The following is a 17,255-nucleotide window of genomic DNA, read 5'->3' as shown; positions in this document are numbered from 1 at the left end:
TGGGAAGGGACTGCTCCCTGTGAGGGTGGTGGGGTGCTAGAATGGAATTCCCAGAGAAGCTGAGGCTGCCCCATCCCTGGAAGTGTCCAAGGCCAGGTTGGACAGGACATGGAGCAGCCTGGGTTAGTGGGAGGTGTCCCTGCTCACTGGATGGGCTTTAAAATCCCTTCCAACCCAAACCATTCCATGTCAGGCAGGCAGTGCAGGAGCTTTGCACTAAGGCAGATTTTTAAAGCACTGAGCAGCTTTGTAGGTTCTTACCAGCATTTAATAAATGTATTTGTATTTTCTTCTTTCTGGCACGTTAACTTCTTAAATACATGTGGCCATATTCCATATTTTATCTGAGTTAAAATTGTGAAATGAAACAAAACCAGTCCTGAATAAAAGAACAGGGTAAACATCTTACCTGGAGATACACAATACTATAAAAGTCAAATGAAAACTCACTAGAATTCCCATAAAACACAGTGCAATTTTGAGTATTGCATAAAAGCATTTGCAGGTTCCTCTTTCTGTAAAAATACCCCATATTTACAGAGATTCTTAAAGCAAACAGAACTCAGTGTTGTGCAGGAGACTTTTTTAAAGGAAAATAGAGATAATACAGTACAGTGGAAAAGATTAATCATTTACATTGGAGACATTTGTTAAAGCTATCAGCGCTTAAACCTAAGGGACTGAAGGACAAGAAATGGATATTGAAGGTGTGCAAGGGATGGGCTGTTCAGTAGAACAGTGAAGTCTGTTTAATTTGCTACTCTGGGATTTTTCTTTTAATACAATTCTCCTGGATGGCTTCAGGTCAGGACACTGACAGAAGGGCAACTCTTTCTCTCTTTCTTTCTCTATTTCTTTCTCTCTTTCTCTCTTTCTCTCTCTCTTTCTTTCTCTCACTCTCTCTCTCTTTCTCTCTCTCTCTCTCTTTCTCTCTACTTTCCATTCACTGCAGCCTCTGCAGCAGCAGCACTTTGTTCCCAAGCTTTGCCCGACCCTCCCAGAGAGGCTTTGTGTTCCCAGTGGGGGTTTAAAGAGAAGCCTTGTGCTGAGCTAGGCTTTCTCTAACCCCAGGGAGCCTGGCCAGGGTGTGTCCTGAGGCTCCTTCTTGTTGGAAAAGGAGTCCCTCGGCCCTGGGGATGGATAAGCCCAAGGTGGCACCTTGGCCATGACATCCACCAGAACTGAAAGATCTTTGAAGATCCCCTAACTCTGCACTTCTAGGAAGAAACAGCCTCCCAGAATAACAGTTCCTGTTCCAGTCATGTCCCTGTTTTGCCACCTCAGGTGCTGCTCCCCCCCATCCCTGCTCACTCCACCCAGGGCCACGGGCCCCTGGAGACCATTTCTCTCTTCTTCAGCATGGGCACCTTCGAAGGCACGGCGCCCCCGGGCAGGGGGGGCAGCAGGCGGGAGGATTCAAAGCTGTAGCCTGCCAAAATGCTCTTCTGGGGCTCCTTGAGCACTGACCAGAAGGACTCGGGCCTGGCTCGCAGGCCCTGCGCTGCCTCGGCCCCCGGCCGCTGCCGGATGAACATCTTGGAGTCCTGAGGCTTCCTGGCCTGGGCACTCCATGGCACTGATGGGCTCCCAAGAGGGGCTTCCCTTTCTCCTTCTCTTCCAAGAGGAACTTGAATTCCTTTGAACTGGAGGAAACGACCAAGTTTCTTTTCTCTTTCTCTCTCAAGGAGATATTTCACTTCTCTTTTGAGATGAAACTTTTCTCCTTCTCTTCCAAGAGGAACTTCTTTTTCTCCTTTTCTTCTAGAAGAAACTTTATCTTTTCTTCTTTTGGAATGAACTTTCTTTTCTCCTTCACTCCCAGCTGCATCTTTTGCTTCTTTTTCTCTTCCTCGTCCAACTTTCTTTTCTCCTTCTTTTCTGAGAGAATCACTTCTTTCTCCTTCCTTTCTGAGAGAATCCCATCTTTCTCCTTCCCTTCTGAGAGAATCCCTTCTTTCTTTTCTTCTAAAAGAATCTCTTCCTTCTCCTTCTCTTAAAGAACCTCTTCTTTCTCCTCTTCTGAGAGAATCCCTTCCTTCTCCTCTCCTGAGACGAGCTTTTTCTCCTTCTCTTCCAGGAGATTCTCTTCTTTCTCCTTCTTTTCCAAGTTGAACTTTCTTTTCTCCCTCTCTCCTGAGATGAGCTTTCTTTTCTCCTTTTCTTCCAAGGGATTCTCCTCTTTCTCCTTCTTTTCCAAGTTGAACTTTCTTTTCTCCCTCTCTCCTGAGATGAGCTTTCTTTTCTCCTTTTCTTCCAAGGGATTCTCCTCTTTCTCCTTCTTTTCCAAGCTGAACTTCCTTTTCTCCCTCTGTCCTCAGAGAATCTTTTCTTTCTGCTCTTCCTCCTCTGCCCCTCTGAGCTGTTGCTGCCTCTTTGTTGCTCTGCTGTGGCACTTGGCCCTTGGGCACAGTTTTGCCCTTGGCTTGGTCAGTCACAGGCTGCTTTCTTCCAGCAGCAGCCCCTGGGGTCCCTGGCAGCTCCCTGCAAGGACACAACAGGAGGGGGCTGAGTGGGGCTGGGAGGGGTCTGGGGCCACATTCTGCCCACAGAAGCTATGTGTCCTCAGTCCATGGCTGTGCCCAGCTCAGGAGATGAACCCTGAGCTGGAAGCCGTGGCTGATACTTGTGTGTCCCCATGGACGGCTCCAGCAATCACGGGGGGCTCTTCTGGAGGGATGGAGAAGAACCAGCCCTGTGACCTGGGGCAGCCCCAGTCCATCTGGTGGGTGTGCTGGGGAACAAGCTCTGGCTGGATGAGGAAAAGGCCCCGTACCCTGAGGCTCCAGTCTCACCTGACCCGAGAATTGTGCCTTATCTCCATCTCCTTCTCATGCCAGGGCTGCTCTCCTGCCTTGGCAGTGGAACCCTGGTGAGCAGGCACGGGCAGGCCAGGAAACCTCCCTGGAATCAGGAAGGACAGAGGCTGTCAGAACAGCACAGCTGTGATGCTGCTGGCCACAAGTGACACATGGCAATGTCAGTCCTCTTCCCAGCACATCCAAGAGGGAATTCCCAGCCCCCTCACACCGCTGTCTCCAGAGGCCTGGCACCCTCCCATCCACAGTGCCAGGTTTGGGACAGAATCTCTTCTGGAAGCAGAGGTAATTTCTGAAGGCAAGTATGGGCCCTTGGATCCCAGGGATGAGCATCTTGGGCACCTCCCAGCCCAGGGCTCAGCTCCTGTGGAGCCAGCCCTAGGAGAAAAGGCCATGAGAAGCTCACTCCAAGCTTTGGCACAATCAGATCCTTGTGACAATCACAGCTGGAGATTCTCTCGCCAGATCAGAGCCGCCAGTTGCCTGTGCTGTGGAAACGAGTGAGGAGCTGCTTTACCTTCCATGCCTTGCCTGATGGATGTCAAACCCATTTTGTTCATCTTGTCCTCCCCAGGAACAAATCCAAAGTCCTTGAGATAATCCCTGGGCAGCGATGTGGGCTGAAATGTCTCTTCAAAGCTGGAGACAAAGAGACAACACAATCCTGACCCATGTCCCCACCAGCCCTGGCCCCTTGCCACCATCACCTGCTCACAGGTGAGTTTGGGCAGTAGGGTAAAGGCCATTGTTCTCCCAAGTCAGCTGTGCCCCAGCCCCAAGGACCGTCCTGGAAAACAGAGCCACCCAGGAAAGGATTCCTGGCCATGACGGAGAAGCAAGGCTTGCCTAAAACACTCCCTCTACCCCCTCAGGTCTGCTGACAGGGATGACAAGCAGGCAGACACAAACGAGAGTCAGTGCTCTGCAGGGCTGTTGTGGTCACGAGGAGAAACTGCTCCCAGAGCTCTGCAGAGGCCAAAGCTGCCAGGGTGTTTTGACTCACTTGGGAAAGATGATGATACGGCCGGTGAAGCTCAGGGAAGCAATGGGTACCTCCTGGGACACCACCATGTCCAGCTGCTGGAGAGCCTGCAGCACAGAAATGGGAAGGTGCCAGCACATCCTCAGTGTGGCTGAGGCACTCAGGAGGAGCTCAGGGTGAGCAGAGCAGGTGGAGACTGCTCACACTCCTGCCTGGCCACAGCCCCTGGGCACATCCCCATGTCCATGTGCCAGCAGTGCTGGGGAACTGCTGTGGGTCTGCCCAAGCAGGGGGGCAACAAAAGGCTCACCTTGAGTATAGCCCTGTCCTGGATCCTCTTCCCAATCACCTTCTCCAGGAAGTCCAGGTAGAATCTCATTTGCACCATGCTGCCTTCGATGAGGAGCACGCCCACGTCCCTCAGGACAAAGGCGACACTCACGCCCTTCTCCAGGCAGTGGTACAGCAGGGACGTGGTGCCGAGGATGCAGCACTCCACTTTCCTCCGGGACACAGAGGCCTTCATGGCCACCTTGGCATATTTCAGAGGCTCCAGCTGCTTTCCTCCTGGAGAACCACAGGAGAGGGATGGAGGCACTTCCCCAGGGCTTGGCCAAAGGCCATTTCCCTGGAGATGCTTTTAGAAATGTGGTGTGGTACCCTACTCCACCCTGGGCTTCAGGGTTAAACCCTCTGTCTTACCAGCCAGGTCATCCTTATTTTCCAGGTTCTGGACTCCTCCAAGATTCCTGGCCAGGTGGAACACTGGAGTCTGCAGGATCACTGTCTTGTTCCCCACCAGGGTTTCTGTGTGGACCACATCAAAGGACCCAAGGGTGGGAATCCGGATCCCCTGGAGCAGAAGGGAAAGGCCCAAAGGGTGAGGATTGGACAGAGGGAAGAGCTGAGGTTGGTTCCATCAAGGGATGGTGCCTTTGACCAAACTCTGCCAACTCCCTGTATTCAGAAGTCAGGACAGGACAGTGGGGAGAGCCCTGGGGAGGAGATGCTGGGGCCTCTCCTTTCTCTTCTCTCACCAAAAAAATCCATGCTGGAGTCAGAGCAGACAGAGGCAGCTTGAGGGCACCCCTGGCCTCCAGTGACTGGGATCAGCCCTGGGGTACAATGCCACCTCCTAGAGGTGATACCACCCTTGCACAAGCTCTGGTAGTCCCTCAGCAGGGGATTTTGGGGTGGGTGTGCTGCATTCTGAGGAGAGCAAGAGGAACTGCAGGCCATGAGCCATGAGGAGGGCCATGGGAACTCCTCACTGCTCTGGGTGGGCAAAGAAGGATGTCGGTGCTGTCCCAGGGCATCATCCCACCTTGTGCAGCAACATCTGTTGTTGGACATAGCCAGCCACTGCATCCCAGACAGCCTTTCTCTCTGGAAAAGCGGGAAACACCAGGTTAGGCTGTGCTTCTGCTGGCTCTCAGCCTTCCAGCAGCCCTGGCATGTGTCAGTGCTGTCCCCAACCCCACACGGGTCAGTGCCAGGTCTTGTCCCTGCATCCCTGAGAGCAGCTCCAGCGATGCTCCGGCCCGTACCTGCGGGGGTGACGCTGGGCATCATGAACACGGCCTCCATCCCATCCCAGAAATCCATCTGGGCTGGGTCAACAGCCATGTCCTCGGTGGTGAGGATGTTCACCCTCAGGGCTCTCTCCAGAGCGCAGAACCCACCTCCCTTTTGTCCCTCTGTGTCACAGGCTTTGTGTGACATCACAGTCCCACCAATATTCCACATCAGGCTTTTGAAAAATGATTCTCAGAGCCCTTTAAATGAGGCTTTGAGTTTTAAAATCATAACCTTGCAGCTTACAAGTGTGGTTTTGTAGTCCCAGAGAGTGAGTTTGGACCTCAAATCAATTCTTTGGTCTCCCAAATGTGGGCTTTGGGGATTTAAAAGTGATGCTCTTCTCCCCAGTTTTGAGGCTTGCATTATATGAGTAAGGATTTGGGCTTGGAAAGCTCAGTGTTGAGTCTGACAAACAATCAAAAACAATTATTTGGACCATGAAACTGTGTTTTTGCCTCTACTTTTTTTTTTTTTTTTCCTTTTTTTTTAAAGTAGTATTTCAATGGATGGGGTTTCACTACCCAAGGATTTTTTATTTCAGGATCCCATTGTGAGGGACCAGCACTTAAAGCAAGAAGAACTCAGTGTTGTGCTGGAGGTTTGTAATGCAGGGAAAACAGAGGCAATAAAATACAGTGAAAAAGATAAATGGCTTGACTTTGGAGACATTTAACGAATCACTCAGTGCTTAAACCCCAGTGTGCAAAGAGGCCGAAGGATGAGGAGTTGATGAATGCTGTGGACTCCTCTGAAACAACTGGAACACAAAATACCAGATGACAGGATAAAATGGGCTTATAAAGTGAGCAATACTGTGATTTGGAGTGACCTCCAGCCTCCCTAATCTTTAATAGCAAAACCTTTCTGACACCAAGGAAAGCATGATGGATCTTTTATGGCATTCATCTGCCTCTGGAAAGTCGACAAAGGTTACCTGGGAGAGTTTATCTAACTCCAGTCTTCAGTGATCAGAGATGCCAAGGGGATTAAGGAGGGAATTTGATGCAGTCAGGGCTGTTACATTTTGAGAAGATAAAGTAGACATCAAACCAAGTGGTTTAAGGTCATTAGAGAGAATGAGGGCAACCTTAAAGCAATGTGAGAGGGAATCAAAAGTCCAGGGTCAGAGCACACAGAGGAGTCTGGAGTAAATAAAGAAAAATCTCCATGGCTGAGATGGCAGCTGAGGACTCTCCTGAACCTCCTCCAGACACAGTTTGTCCTTGCATGATGCAGCAGGATGGAACCTCAGTCCTGTTTGTAAAATATCATTTATCAAAGCTTTTTATTGCATAGAACTTTCCAGATGTGCCTCTCAAACTGAAGGCTCCCACTGAAAGCCACGAGGTTTTGTCTGTTTGGCCCTCACAAACCTTCTCATGTCCTCCTCCTTCAATTCCCCAGATATACAAACCTGATGCCCTTCAATGATGTCTGGTTCAGCCACAACTCCAAAGGAAGCTGTGATTCCCTCCAACTACACATCAGGCCAAGGGGATTCAAAAAATGCCAGAGAAAACCAAGTGGGCTGGTTTGATTTGGGTTTTTACAATAAAAACAAATAGTCAGAATCTTCAATTGTAATGTCCTTTTAGGCAGGGGACACAATACAACCAGCACAGTTGAATATTGGCAACTCCAATATTTCCTGGGCACGGACTTGTCAGCATAAATTGGGGAATAATATTGAATTTTGGGGTATAATATTGAATTTGGAACAGAAATCCCCTGAAGCTGCAAAGCCACGGGGGAAAACCCCCACATCCTCCAAGTCAGGCACCAGAGAACAGGAAGGGAAAACAAACAGAAACCGGGAGGAGGAATTAATGATGCATTTAATGAAGAGAAATCAAAACTCATTTGTTGTTTAGGGAGGAGAAAGCAGCTTTGAGCACCATGGCAATAGAAGCTGAACAACATCAAATTGATGTCTTGCCTGTCAGAGCGAGAGCAATAAATTATTATTTTCCATTATTTAATTTTCCCTTTTAAAGCAAATACTTCATTCTGCTCAGCTTTAAAGGGAGAACCAAGCCATTTAAAACAACTTTAAAATATCAGCCTAATGAGCTATAACACAGACATTTATAGAATGCAACGTGGGGTTGTGATTCAGCTTCTTTTAAGTAGCAAGGAGCAACATTTGTTACTAGGAGGTGTTTTCCTGAGCAATTAGGCACAGGAGCCTAATTAAAATTAACTCAGTGTTCAAATAAGCATAAGAGAATAATATCAGTAATCTGCAGACACACAGGAACAGCTGGAATGTTGCTTTTTTTTTACACTTTCCTTGAAGAATGATGGAAGTTTCAGGAGCACATCCCAGAGGCTCCATTTCCAAGGTCACCTTTGGAAAGTCTAAAGATTTAAAATGGATTGGCTGAATGTTAATTGCTGTTACAGGTGGAATTTTTCAGATTTAATAATTCTGGGTGGTGATCCATGTCTCATTGTGATGAGCACAAAACTAAAATTGTTATAAAAACTGTGATTTTCACAATTAATAAAAGCTACAAGGTGTATATTTTTCAACACGACACTGATGTTTATGAGATTTCTGGCAGTTTAATTGCAAGTCAATTAGCACAGAGTTAATTACTAACTAAAAGTGTTGTGTTTCCTTTCAGTACAATTCACTTGAATTTGGACAAACCCTCACAAACTACTCAAAAAAAAACACCATCAATTTTCTGCTGTATTGGCACAAAAGTCAATAATTCTTTAGATCAAACTGGAATAATCCAAATCTTCTGATCCTTCTGCTCCAGCAGAGCAGCCACAGGTTGAGAACAGCATCTCAGTGTCTTCTGCACAATAATATCTTTAAAATAAGATTTTTAAAGCAGCATCAGTGAATTATCTATGGTGGCCCAACACACCCAGCAGCTTCCTTGAGTATTTTGTATTTACAGGTCTCTAATGCTGGGCTTTATTGTCCCTTATTCCTCCTTCCCAATTAAATAATGACAGCTTTTTGGCTGCCTGCTCACCTGCTCCCTGCCTTTGCCACCTGACATCTCCATTACCTGGAGATTCCAATCAGCTGGGAAAAAAATGTTAATTAATAAATTAATTTTTATTATTAACATTTTTATGTTAATTTTTAGTATTAACATTAATAAAGCCTCGGGACAGTAAAACATTCACCAATTAGCTCAGGGAGTAGAGGGGGCCAAGTGGAATAGGAATGTGCTTTATTTTTAGAGCAGAATGCCTTATGGTTTTGGGGACTTTTAAAATTGGAATGTGAAGAGGAGAAACGTGGAGCTATTCAGCCAATTGATAGTTTTGGGGGAAGGTTTTTTTGTCTAAAATAAAACAAAATACACTGAGCATTTAATACCTGGATTTTTGTGTGCAGTCAGGGCACCTTTGTAAAAATGACAAAAAACATGAGGCAATGGTTTTTACTCGGCAGAGGGGGGAGATATCCCAGTTATGGATCTCTGGGAGTAAATGCTGTGCAGTTTAATAGAGGGTGTAGAGAGTGAGTAAAGCACTCACAGCAGGACAGGAACGTGATGGAAACATCTTCTTCTTCCTAGAGAGCAAAGGGATGGTTTAGAAAAAAACTGCTCTGGCTGTTGTTTCTTGGCTCTTTATACAACTTGAAGAAATAATGATTAGGTAAAAATCGTGGGTGTGTGCTGGCAGGAGGGAAATTGAGTTGGTTTCTGTGGCAGAACTCTGTTGCTGCTCCCCCAAATCTGCCCAATTTGTAATATTTAATTCCAGTTCCGCAGTGGTGGGGAATTAAACTGCTCAGGGAATCAGCAGGAAAAGAAGGAAAGCCAGGAGAGGGAGCCCTGGTACCACTGACTGCAACAAAAATGTAAATTATCAGCTGTCAGGAGTTGAATTATTGAGGTAACTCAGTGAAACAAATTTTCTCTAACAATGACAGAAAACAGTGAGATGTGTTGAAAACCAAGAAGTCCCTGACACCAGAAATGAAGTTTTATTAGAACAAAATACAAGTGGCAAACCTTAGCTAAACATGTCTAAGAAATTTTCAGCAGCAAAAAAAAAGTAGCAAAAAAAACTGTTCAAAATATGGCATAAAAATGTCTTCTCTGCACAGGAAATAAAAATAGGGGGAGAAACTACAAATTCCCATATTTTTGCCAGAGTGAGCTGGTATGAAGGGAGGTGGGAAGAGGTGGACACAGCCCAGGGCTGCATCATGCACAGGATGCTAAAATAAATCAGAAAATATCTGTGTGCCCACTTCAGCCTCTCCAGCTTGACCCCAAACTCAAGGAGTCTTGTCAGCCCTCAAGAACTTTTAAAAATAACATCAAAGCCTCGAGCTTGCACAGTAAATTTGTTGTGCATGTAGACAAGCACAGAGCACAGGACATCACCAAGACTCCCCAAATGATTTTTCCATCGAATTTAAGTAGCACAAAAAGCCTTGGGCTGGCTGGAGGTTGAATTCCAAGACATAAAGAAATTATCCAGGGGAAGTTCAGCTCAGCAGGGGCCACATAACCATTCTGGGACAGAATGTGCTGTTTCTTTATGTGAGCCAGAGCAACATTTTTCCCTCTTACATCAATTCTGGCCATTTTTTAGGTCACAGAGCTGTGCTGAAGTCACTGCAGTTGCACCTTTTTGCAGCAGGACTCTGCTTGGCTGGGCAGAAGTTGTTTTTCTTCTGGAGAACATTCCCTGTTCAGCTTCTCAAGAATCCTTGTGGGAAAATAAGACCTCAATGCAAACTGCTGGATTTTATTATCATTGTTATTATTTATATTAAAACATGTTTAGTTGGAAAGCAGAAAATTTCCCAAAAAAGTAACTGTAATACATTAAGAGAGAAATTCACATCAAAAATCCAGGCATTCCTATGAGCTGTATTAATTTTATTCCTTCTCCCTTTCTCTGGGCTGGATCCAGAGCTTTGTACAGGCACTCAAAGAAAAGAACTCAGCTGTAACTCTCAGCTTGTTCACCTACATGGGTTTGCAACATTGCTCCAGAAATGTGCCTGTCATTTGAAAACTTCTGATTTATGCTTTCCCTTAGACATTAAAATAACTTGGCATTAAAATCTCAGCAGATATTGGGTGACTCATCCAGCTCCCACCCAATGTATGCAGAATTTTGCATTGTGAAAACAGAATGATGTCCAAAAATTACTCAGAGAATCATCTTCCACTGAACCAGGTACCCTCTTCACAATAACACGGCAAAACAATGGATTTATTTTGCAGTACACTGCTTGGTGTTTGGGGTTTTAAAAAGCAGAAAACTTTATCTTCCATCTGCTATCTGTGTGCTCTTAAAAAATATTTTGAACCCCCTTTACTTGGGGTTGTGCTTGTCTTTAATTACTCTTTAGAGTACATAATTTCCAGCTTTCATTTCTCGTGGTTATCAAACCATTTACAAATGTTGGTTATCAAAACCATTTACAGATAAATCCTCTCTGGTGCCTGCACAGAAATGTCCTCCAAGGAAGGCAAGGAAGAGCCTCGCTGTGCTCTGACCTCGTTGGAGTGCTTGGGCTCCAGGGACCTGTCTGCTGAAAGCTGCCTGGGTGACCTCAGGTCTGTGACATTTCTGCTCCTCACACCTCAGCCAGCACAGGGCAGCTGATGGGGCCGGTCTCCTCCCTCCCTGAACTTGCCCTGCTGAAGGTTTTTTGGAGTGAGGGCTCTTTTGCCACGTGTTTGCTCCCTGGTGGGGCTCTGTCCTGCCTGCAAGTGCCACCACACACACTCAGGGCAGAGACTGCTTGGGCAGGACGGCACTGCTGTCTCCAAAATGGAGAAATCATTTCATTTCTTGTCTGCAGAATCCTTCAAATCCCAGAATGGTTGGGGTAGGAAGGACCTTAAAGCCCATCCAGAGCCATCCCTGCCCCACCTTCCACCCTGCCAGGTTGCTTCAAGCCCCATCCAACCTGGACACTCCCAGGGATGGGGCATCTCATCCTGAACTATTCTTGATGGATCCCAAGGATCAGGGCAGGTAAAATGAGGCCAAATATCCCCATCTGTCCCACGTTTTCATTCCCACACTAAAGAAAGCTCAGCCCATTTCCTGGTGCACTTTTTGCTTCTTCTCAGTGTAGCTGAAAATTAAAGTCTCTTCAGCCCGCCACAAGAATGTGATCTGGTTACAGCATTGGCTGATGTTTACTTTAGCAGGAAAATCACAGGCACTCTCTAATCCTTCAATGCTTCCACCAATATTTCTCATGTCAAGGAAAAATAAAAATGAATCTGCAGCCTTTTGAAATGGGTAAATATAAATATATAGTGCACAACATGTCCTGTTCCAGCCGGGTGAGAGCCCTCGGACTGATTGATAACACGGCTCCTTTCCTGCTCCACTTCTGCACTAGGAACCCTAAATAAAGGTCTGATGGAGAAGTATTTCTGTTTTTAGTATGGGAGTGTGTAGTCACCCCAGTCTTTGCTAAAATTCTGCCTGTACCTAAGCTGGCTTTGTCTGGCAAAATACTCACACTTCTTTTTGTTTGAGAGTTTGAAATGCTTCAAGTCTACTTCACACCTGAATATTGGCCAGAAGTGCAGCCCAGATGGTCTGTGGTGATCATCAGGCTGATCAGAAGGACACAGTTCTTCTTTTGGATTTGTAGATGACAGCTTGGGAAGGAGGGTGTCTTTTCCCTACAAAAATATTGAGCATTAAGAAAGAACCCAGGTCAAAACTGCAACAAAAGTGATGTGAATAGGGAAATACAGAGAAATAGGAAAATATAATACACATCAATCAAACCATGTTTACCTTTTCAATGTATTTAATTCCATTTACAATACAATTCTAAAACAAAAACCACTTGGATATTTGTTTTTCATTTCCTAATAAAATAGTCAGGCAACTTGTCTAAGTTTTTCTCCCTGACAAAAGAACTTTAACAAGACCTGCTGTCATTTTGGCAGACTTTTGTATGCATAATATATCATTTTTCATTCTAAGAACCTTATGCTGAAAATTTACAGACAATGCTTTTGTTTTGCAAATACAGAGGGAAGCATCTGCTCTGAACTGATGGGAATTTCTGCTTTTTTTTCCATTTTCTCCCTGCAATGGAGATGTCTTCTGGGGAAGAGCAAACTGCAGCGTGGTTTTGCTACAGTGCACACTGACAATGAGAAAACAAAGAATGTTCCAGGAACTCAAGAATCAATGCAAGCTATAAATCAAACTGCCTCCAATAAAGTCAGTAGTTGTGCTGCAAGAATCCATTTGAATTTCATCCCTCTTATTTTAAATATTTCCTTCATAACAAAACTCTACTTCCAAACATTCTCTTCCTTCTTTCTTTTTTGTCATTTGTAATCCTCAATCCTCAAATCCTTATCTTTCCTCAAAACCATCAAATGAGTTTAAACCTGGGACCAGAGAGAAAAAGTTGGCAGGAACTTTCAGTAAAAAAATAAATCACACTTTTTCCATGTTGTGTTTGCAGAGAGAGTTCTTTATACCTGTACCCACTGGGAGAAAGCTTTATACTAAATGTATTTTTAAATTAAATTTGAAATTTGATTTGAAATTAAATTTTAAATGTCATTTGAAATTTAATTTGAAATCAAATTTTAGATTTAAATCTATCAGGCAGCCATTGGTGGCCACAGAGGGACAGCACTGTAGAACCCCAGAAAAAGGTAGAAATGTCTCTCTGTATTAAATTTCATATAAACCATGGCTACAGGAGTGGATTGGGCTGGAAGAGCTTGTGAGGTTTTGTTGATATTTGTGTGATTGCTGCTGGATCTGGGCCCATGGGAGGCAAACTGGTTGCAGTTAGAGAAACGACTGGCTTGGAGATTTTCTCATGGAATGGGTTTCTGTTGGAAAATGTCAGATTCTCAGAACCCAAACTCTTTGTGGGAACGAACATAGCACATCAAACAGCAATGGTATTCCTGGGAGAAAGGGGAAACAGAAGAAAAAAAGAAAAGAGGGGGAAAATCATTCAGTATTCCAAAAGGAAGCATGAATTATTTATTAGAGTAATAGTAATTATTTTAATGGAAATAATAGAAATAGTAATTATTCCGATGGAAAAAGGAAGAACTGGAAGGATGTTGTTGAGTATTTTGAGTATATAAAAAACTGTAGATTGTATAGAGCAAAATATATTCTGAGTATTTACCAGAAGCCTCTAGTTCTTGATCAAAGTAGAAAAATAAGTTTTCTGTTGATTGTATTCATGTTTCTGTATCATCCTCTCCTGGCAGCAAATTTATTTCACAATACATCAAATTGCTCTCTTCACTTTTTTCTCTGTAGGTTTAGCCAGGCATGAAGTGCTAATAGTAGTGCTGGTAAGTGCTTTTCAAGCTTAATTAATGGTCAGAAGGAACATCAAAATTCTTGACAGGATTTTTTCAGTGTGAGTAAATATTACTGTGTTGCTCAGAGTAGAGATGAAGTCCCGGGGAAGTTTGCTAGAGGAAAATCATGACATTGCCTATTAATAATAAAGTCATTGCAGATGTTTTAGCAGATAATGTGGTCATAGAGGTGGAACATGAAACAATTGAGCACTTGGGCAGTGATTTTGAAGAGCAAAGAATTTAAATTTCAGAGTAGAAAACCCTCCACTCACTCTTCCAGCTCATCCACTTTTAATGGAAATTGTCTCCTGTATTCATTTAGGAGCAGGGAGAAAAATGAACACATTAGAGACACAGGAAGAAAAATTAATGAAAAACAAATATTTTCACCTTCAACTTCCTTCTAACATCCTATCTTTCGAGTCTGTATACATTTTGGTCAAGTTTTAATTAAATATGACAAAACCCCACTTAGCAGTTTTCAAATAAGCTTGAGCTGTGAAGTGGTTTATTTATTTCCAGGAATGAACTGGAGGTTAAAAATCCAGGCTCACAAAGGGATGTAGAAACTGCATTTGTATCCAGGTGTTTAACTCCCAAAATCAGTGAGTTTGCATCTTTACACAGAACCATGGACTGGTTTGGGTTAGAAGGGAGCATGAGGATCAACTCATTCCATGGGCAGGGACAGATTCCACCATCCCAGGTTGCTCCAAGCCCCATCAAACCTGGCCTGGGACATTTCCAGGGCTGGGACATCTCATTCTGAACTATTCCTGATGTATCCCAAGGGTCAGGACAGGTAAAACAAAGCCCAATATCCCCACCAGGCCCAAGCTCCATCCAGCCTGACAAACTTACAGGATTCTCCTGAACTTTCTTAATGTTGATTGATCCCTATGTCAAAAATGAGGAGCCAGGTCGAGCAGTTGCAGAAGAGAATTCCCAAAGTTACCAGAGGTTGTGGAAGGCACAAACCAAACTGTTCTGAGTGGTACTCATAGCTCAAAAAAGCGCCCATCTGGTGGCAGAGCTCCCCAGGGGTTTAAAAATAGCTGGGCCTGGTGTGCAGGCTCCTCGTGCTGATCAACCATCTGATTTGTCCTGTGTTTTACCCTGCCAACTGCTCTGCAGGACCCTGCAGTGTGCATTAAGCCCTCATAAAAACACTTAGGGGCCGTAATTGTCAGTGCCATACTGGATGTGCCAAGCAAAAAATTAACATAACGGGATTGTTATTATCTCCAGGCAAAAAGTGTTATTAGCATGACTGGAACACCTCCAGTTCTCTCCCCAGTCATGCTCAGCTCCCACTGCTAATGGGATCTTGCTCATTTTAGACTCCAGGAGCAGGACATGTCACCATGACGAGCACACACACACCACGGTAAATGGTGATTACATATTCTACAGCTGAGCTGTAGAAATGGCAAATATCAAATCCCCACCATCCCAGCAGGATTCACTGGGAAGTCTCCATCATTCCTGGGCAGACAGAACAGATTAAATGCGGTATCCAAGATTCTCTTGATGAAGTTCTCCTCTTCAATATGCATTTTTGTGAAGTCTCAGAGCACTATTAGCAAGATTTAATCAATTAATCAACATCCTTTATCCTGGTGGACACCAGTGAGGGTGTGCTGATGCATGAAGCACTCAGAAAGTTTTGCAGCTGAAGAAACAGCCTCTAAAAGCCTTTCCTCTACAAAGACAGCGAGGTCAGAGCAGGGTTTATTGCAATCTTCCCCATAACAGAGGTCAAAAATTAATACTGGGGGTAATTAACACCCTTGCTTGCCTTGCAGTCACAAGTGATCAGTTTGTGGAAAAGGCTGGGGCCACACCACATTGCTCATGGCTTTCACTGCCTTGGACTGTCACAGACTGGCAGTAAATGTTCCAGGCACATGTATTAACGGGATAAACATTTGCAGAGGGAGCCTGAGCAAGTTATGTGGAGGAATTCAGAAGGAGAAGATCAATACCACCTTTAGCAAATAGCTTTTTTTATAGCATCACTCTGCTTCCCTTTCTCCTCTCCTCTGCTGCCTGTCTCAGCATGTTTGGGTATAATTTGTGCTGGACAGTGAACTGTGCTGAAGCATGAGATGGAGTTTTTATTACAGCAACAACACCACGAGCAAGGCATGGATGTCTCAGAATGTAGACAGAAAATGCTATCAATAATCTCTGCACAAATCTCCTGCCTTGGTTTAGAGCTCTTAACAGCCTTCAAAGAGGGTCTGTGATTTTCTTCATTATCAGCCTCTAAATTGCTTTAATTTCTTACCCCCTTGTTTTTTGCTTTCCCCCCTGAGAGGATGAGAAATTTTCTCCTGTCACAGGGTCCTCTTCCTTACTTTGTCAAGATCCAGAGGTGAACAAGTCGTGGCATCAAATGTTCCAAACTCTTTAGACAAAATATTAATTAATATTGCATTGTTCGTGGAAGTCAGTTAAAATAAGGATATTTGTGGTTACCTGAAAGGAATGCCAGGAGCATTTTGAAGGTGTTAGTCTTGGATATCTTGGGCTCTCTGATTTTTCCCTGATCTAACCCCGTAGTAGAAAATCAGATGTCAATCATGAGACAACAGAGTTTGGAGCTCCCTGCTGGTGCACTTACAACACACTGGGAGGGAACCAAAACATATTCAATAAAATATAATTCAGACATGAGCATAAATATAATTCAAAAGGCTAAATTCTTCACCCTTGCTGGTATTTATGAAGAGCTAAACTGTAGGACTGTGTTTCAATTATCCCTCAGAGCCAATGAGATGGGAAATAAATGGGGCTTTATCTGAGCAATGCAGAGCAGCAGCATTATCCATCCCAAATTACTGCTGCAAAAATGGGCCAGACACTGAACAGTCACAGCCTGAAGCAGGAGCCTGGCAAGGGAGGAAACCTGGATGTGGGGAAAGAGCAGGCAGAGGAATTCCTGACCATTCCTCTGTCACTGCTACGAACGTCCAGGACAGTTTGGATCTCATTCTCTCAGGAGCTGGGTTGAGGGGAGGCACAGGGGTGAGGTGCTCTGATTTATCCAGGATACAAGGGTCAATGAAACATTTTAGGGAGCACAGACCACACGATACATGTTTAATCAGCTAGTCCTAAATAGACTTCCAAGCCTGGCAATGTTTTATATTATTAAAAAGTCTGGTAATAATTTATGTTTTCCACCTGTGGTTAGTAGTGCCAGTGACTAACCCCCAGCAGCCTGTTGAAAATAAAAGAAACCAAAAACTTCCTTCCAATAGCCAGGAGTTTTCCCCTCTTCCATCACTTCAATTCCATTACTCAGGTTTGTTTTCCCTTTCATTCTGTTGTTTCTCCAGGCTGCAAGTGAAAGCACTCAGAATTTCAATCAGAACGCAGGGCAGGAGGGATTTGTGAGCTCAGTCCAGCAGGTGCTTCCAGCTGAAGGGCTGCACAAGCTGGAACAGACGTGTTTCCTGAGCAGGTGCTGGCACAAAACTGCCACTGAGCAAAAGCTCCCACCTTCACTGACTGTCAAAGTGAAACCTCATCCTACAGAATCGGGTGGAATTGTGCCAT

General features: G+C 44.7%; 1 protein-coding gene and 1 long non-coding RNA gene across 2 annotated transcripts; both read right to left on the bottom strand.

The window, feature by feature from the left end:
* Positions 1 to 224: 224 nt before the first annotated feature.
* LOC111938750 (uncharacterized) lies at positions 225 to 5,479 on the bottom strand. The gene is made up of 8 exons (XM_086865358.1): positions 5,346 to 5,479; positions 5,123 to 5,184; positions 4,501 to 4,651; positions 4,109 to 4,365; positions 3,820 to 3,905; positions 3,334 to 3,455; positions 2,793 to 2,901; positions 225 to 2,481 (listed from the first exon to the last, which is right to left on the bottom strand). Exons 1-8 carry the CDS (start codon positions 5,422 to 5,424, stop codon positions 1,308 to 1,310), a joined length of 2,040 nt encoding a protein of 679 aa, XP_086721484.1. The 5' UTR covers positions 5,425 to 5,479; the 3' UTR covers positions 225 to 1,307.
* A 4,626-nt stretch (positions 5,480 to 10,105) lies between these two features.
* On the bottom strand, positions 10,106 to 12,017 carry LOC147648922 (uncharacterized). The gene is made up of 2 exons (XR_015279731.1): positions 11,852 to 12,017; positions 10,106 to 11,745 (listed from the first exon to the last, which is right to left on the bottom strand). It is a non-coding gene; the product is annotated as an uncharacterized LOC147648922 (long non-coding RNA).
* Positions 12,018 to 17,255: the final 5,238 nt, after the last annotated feature.

The sequence above is a fragment of the Cyanistes caeruleus genome, chromosome 29 (assembly GCF_971803275.1).
Source record: "Cyanistes caeruleus chromosome 29, bCyaCae1.hap1.1, whole genome shotgun sequence".
NCBI lineage: Eukaryota > Metazoa > Chordata > Aves > Passeriformes > Paridae > Cyanistes > Cyanistes caeruleus.
The sequence above is the reverse complement of the archived record's forward strand: the minus strand, read 5'-3'. Positions and strand labels throughout refer to the sequence as shown.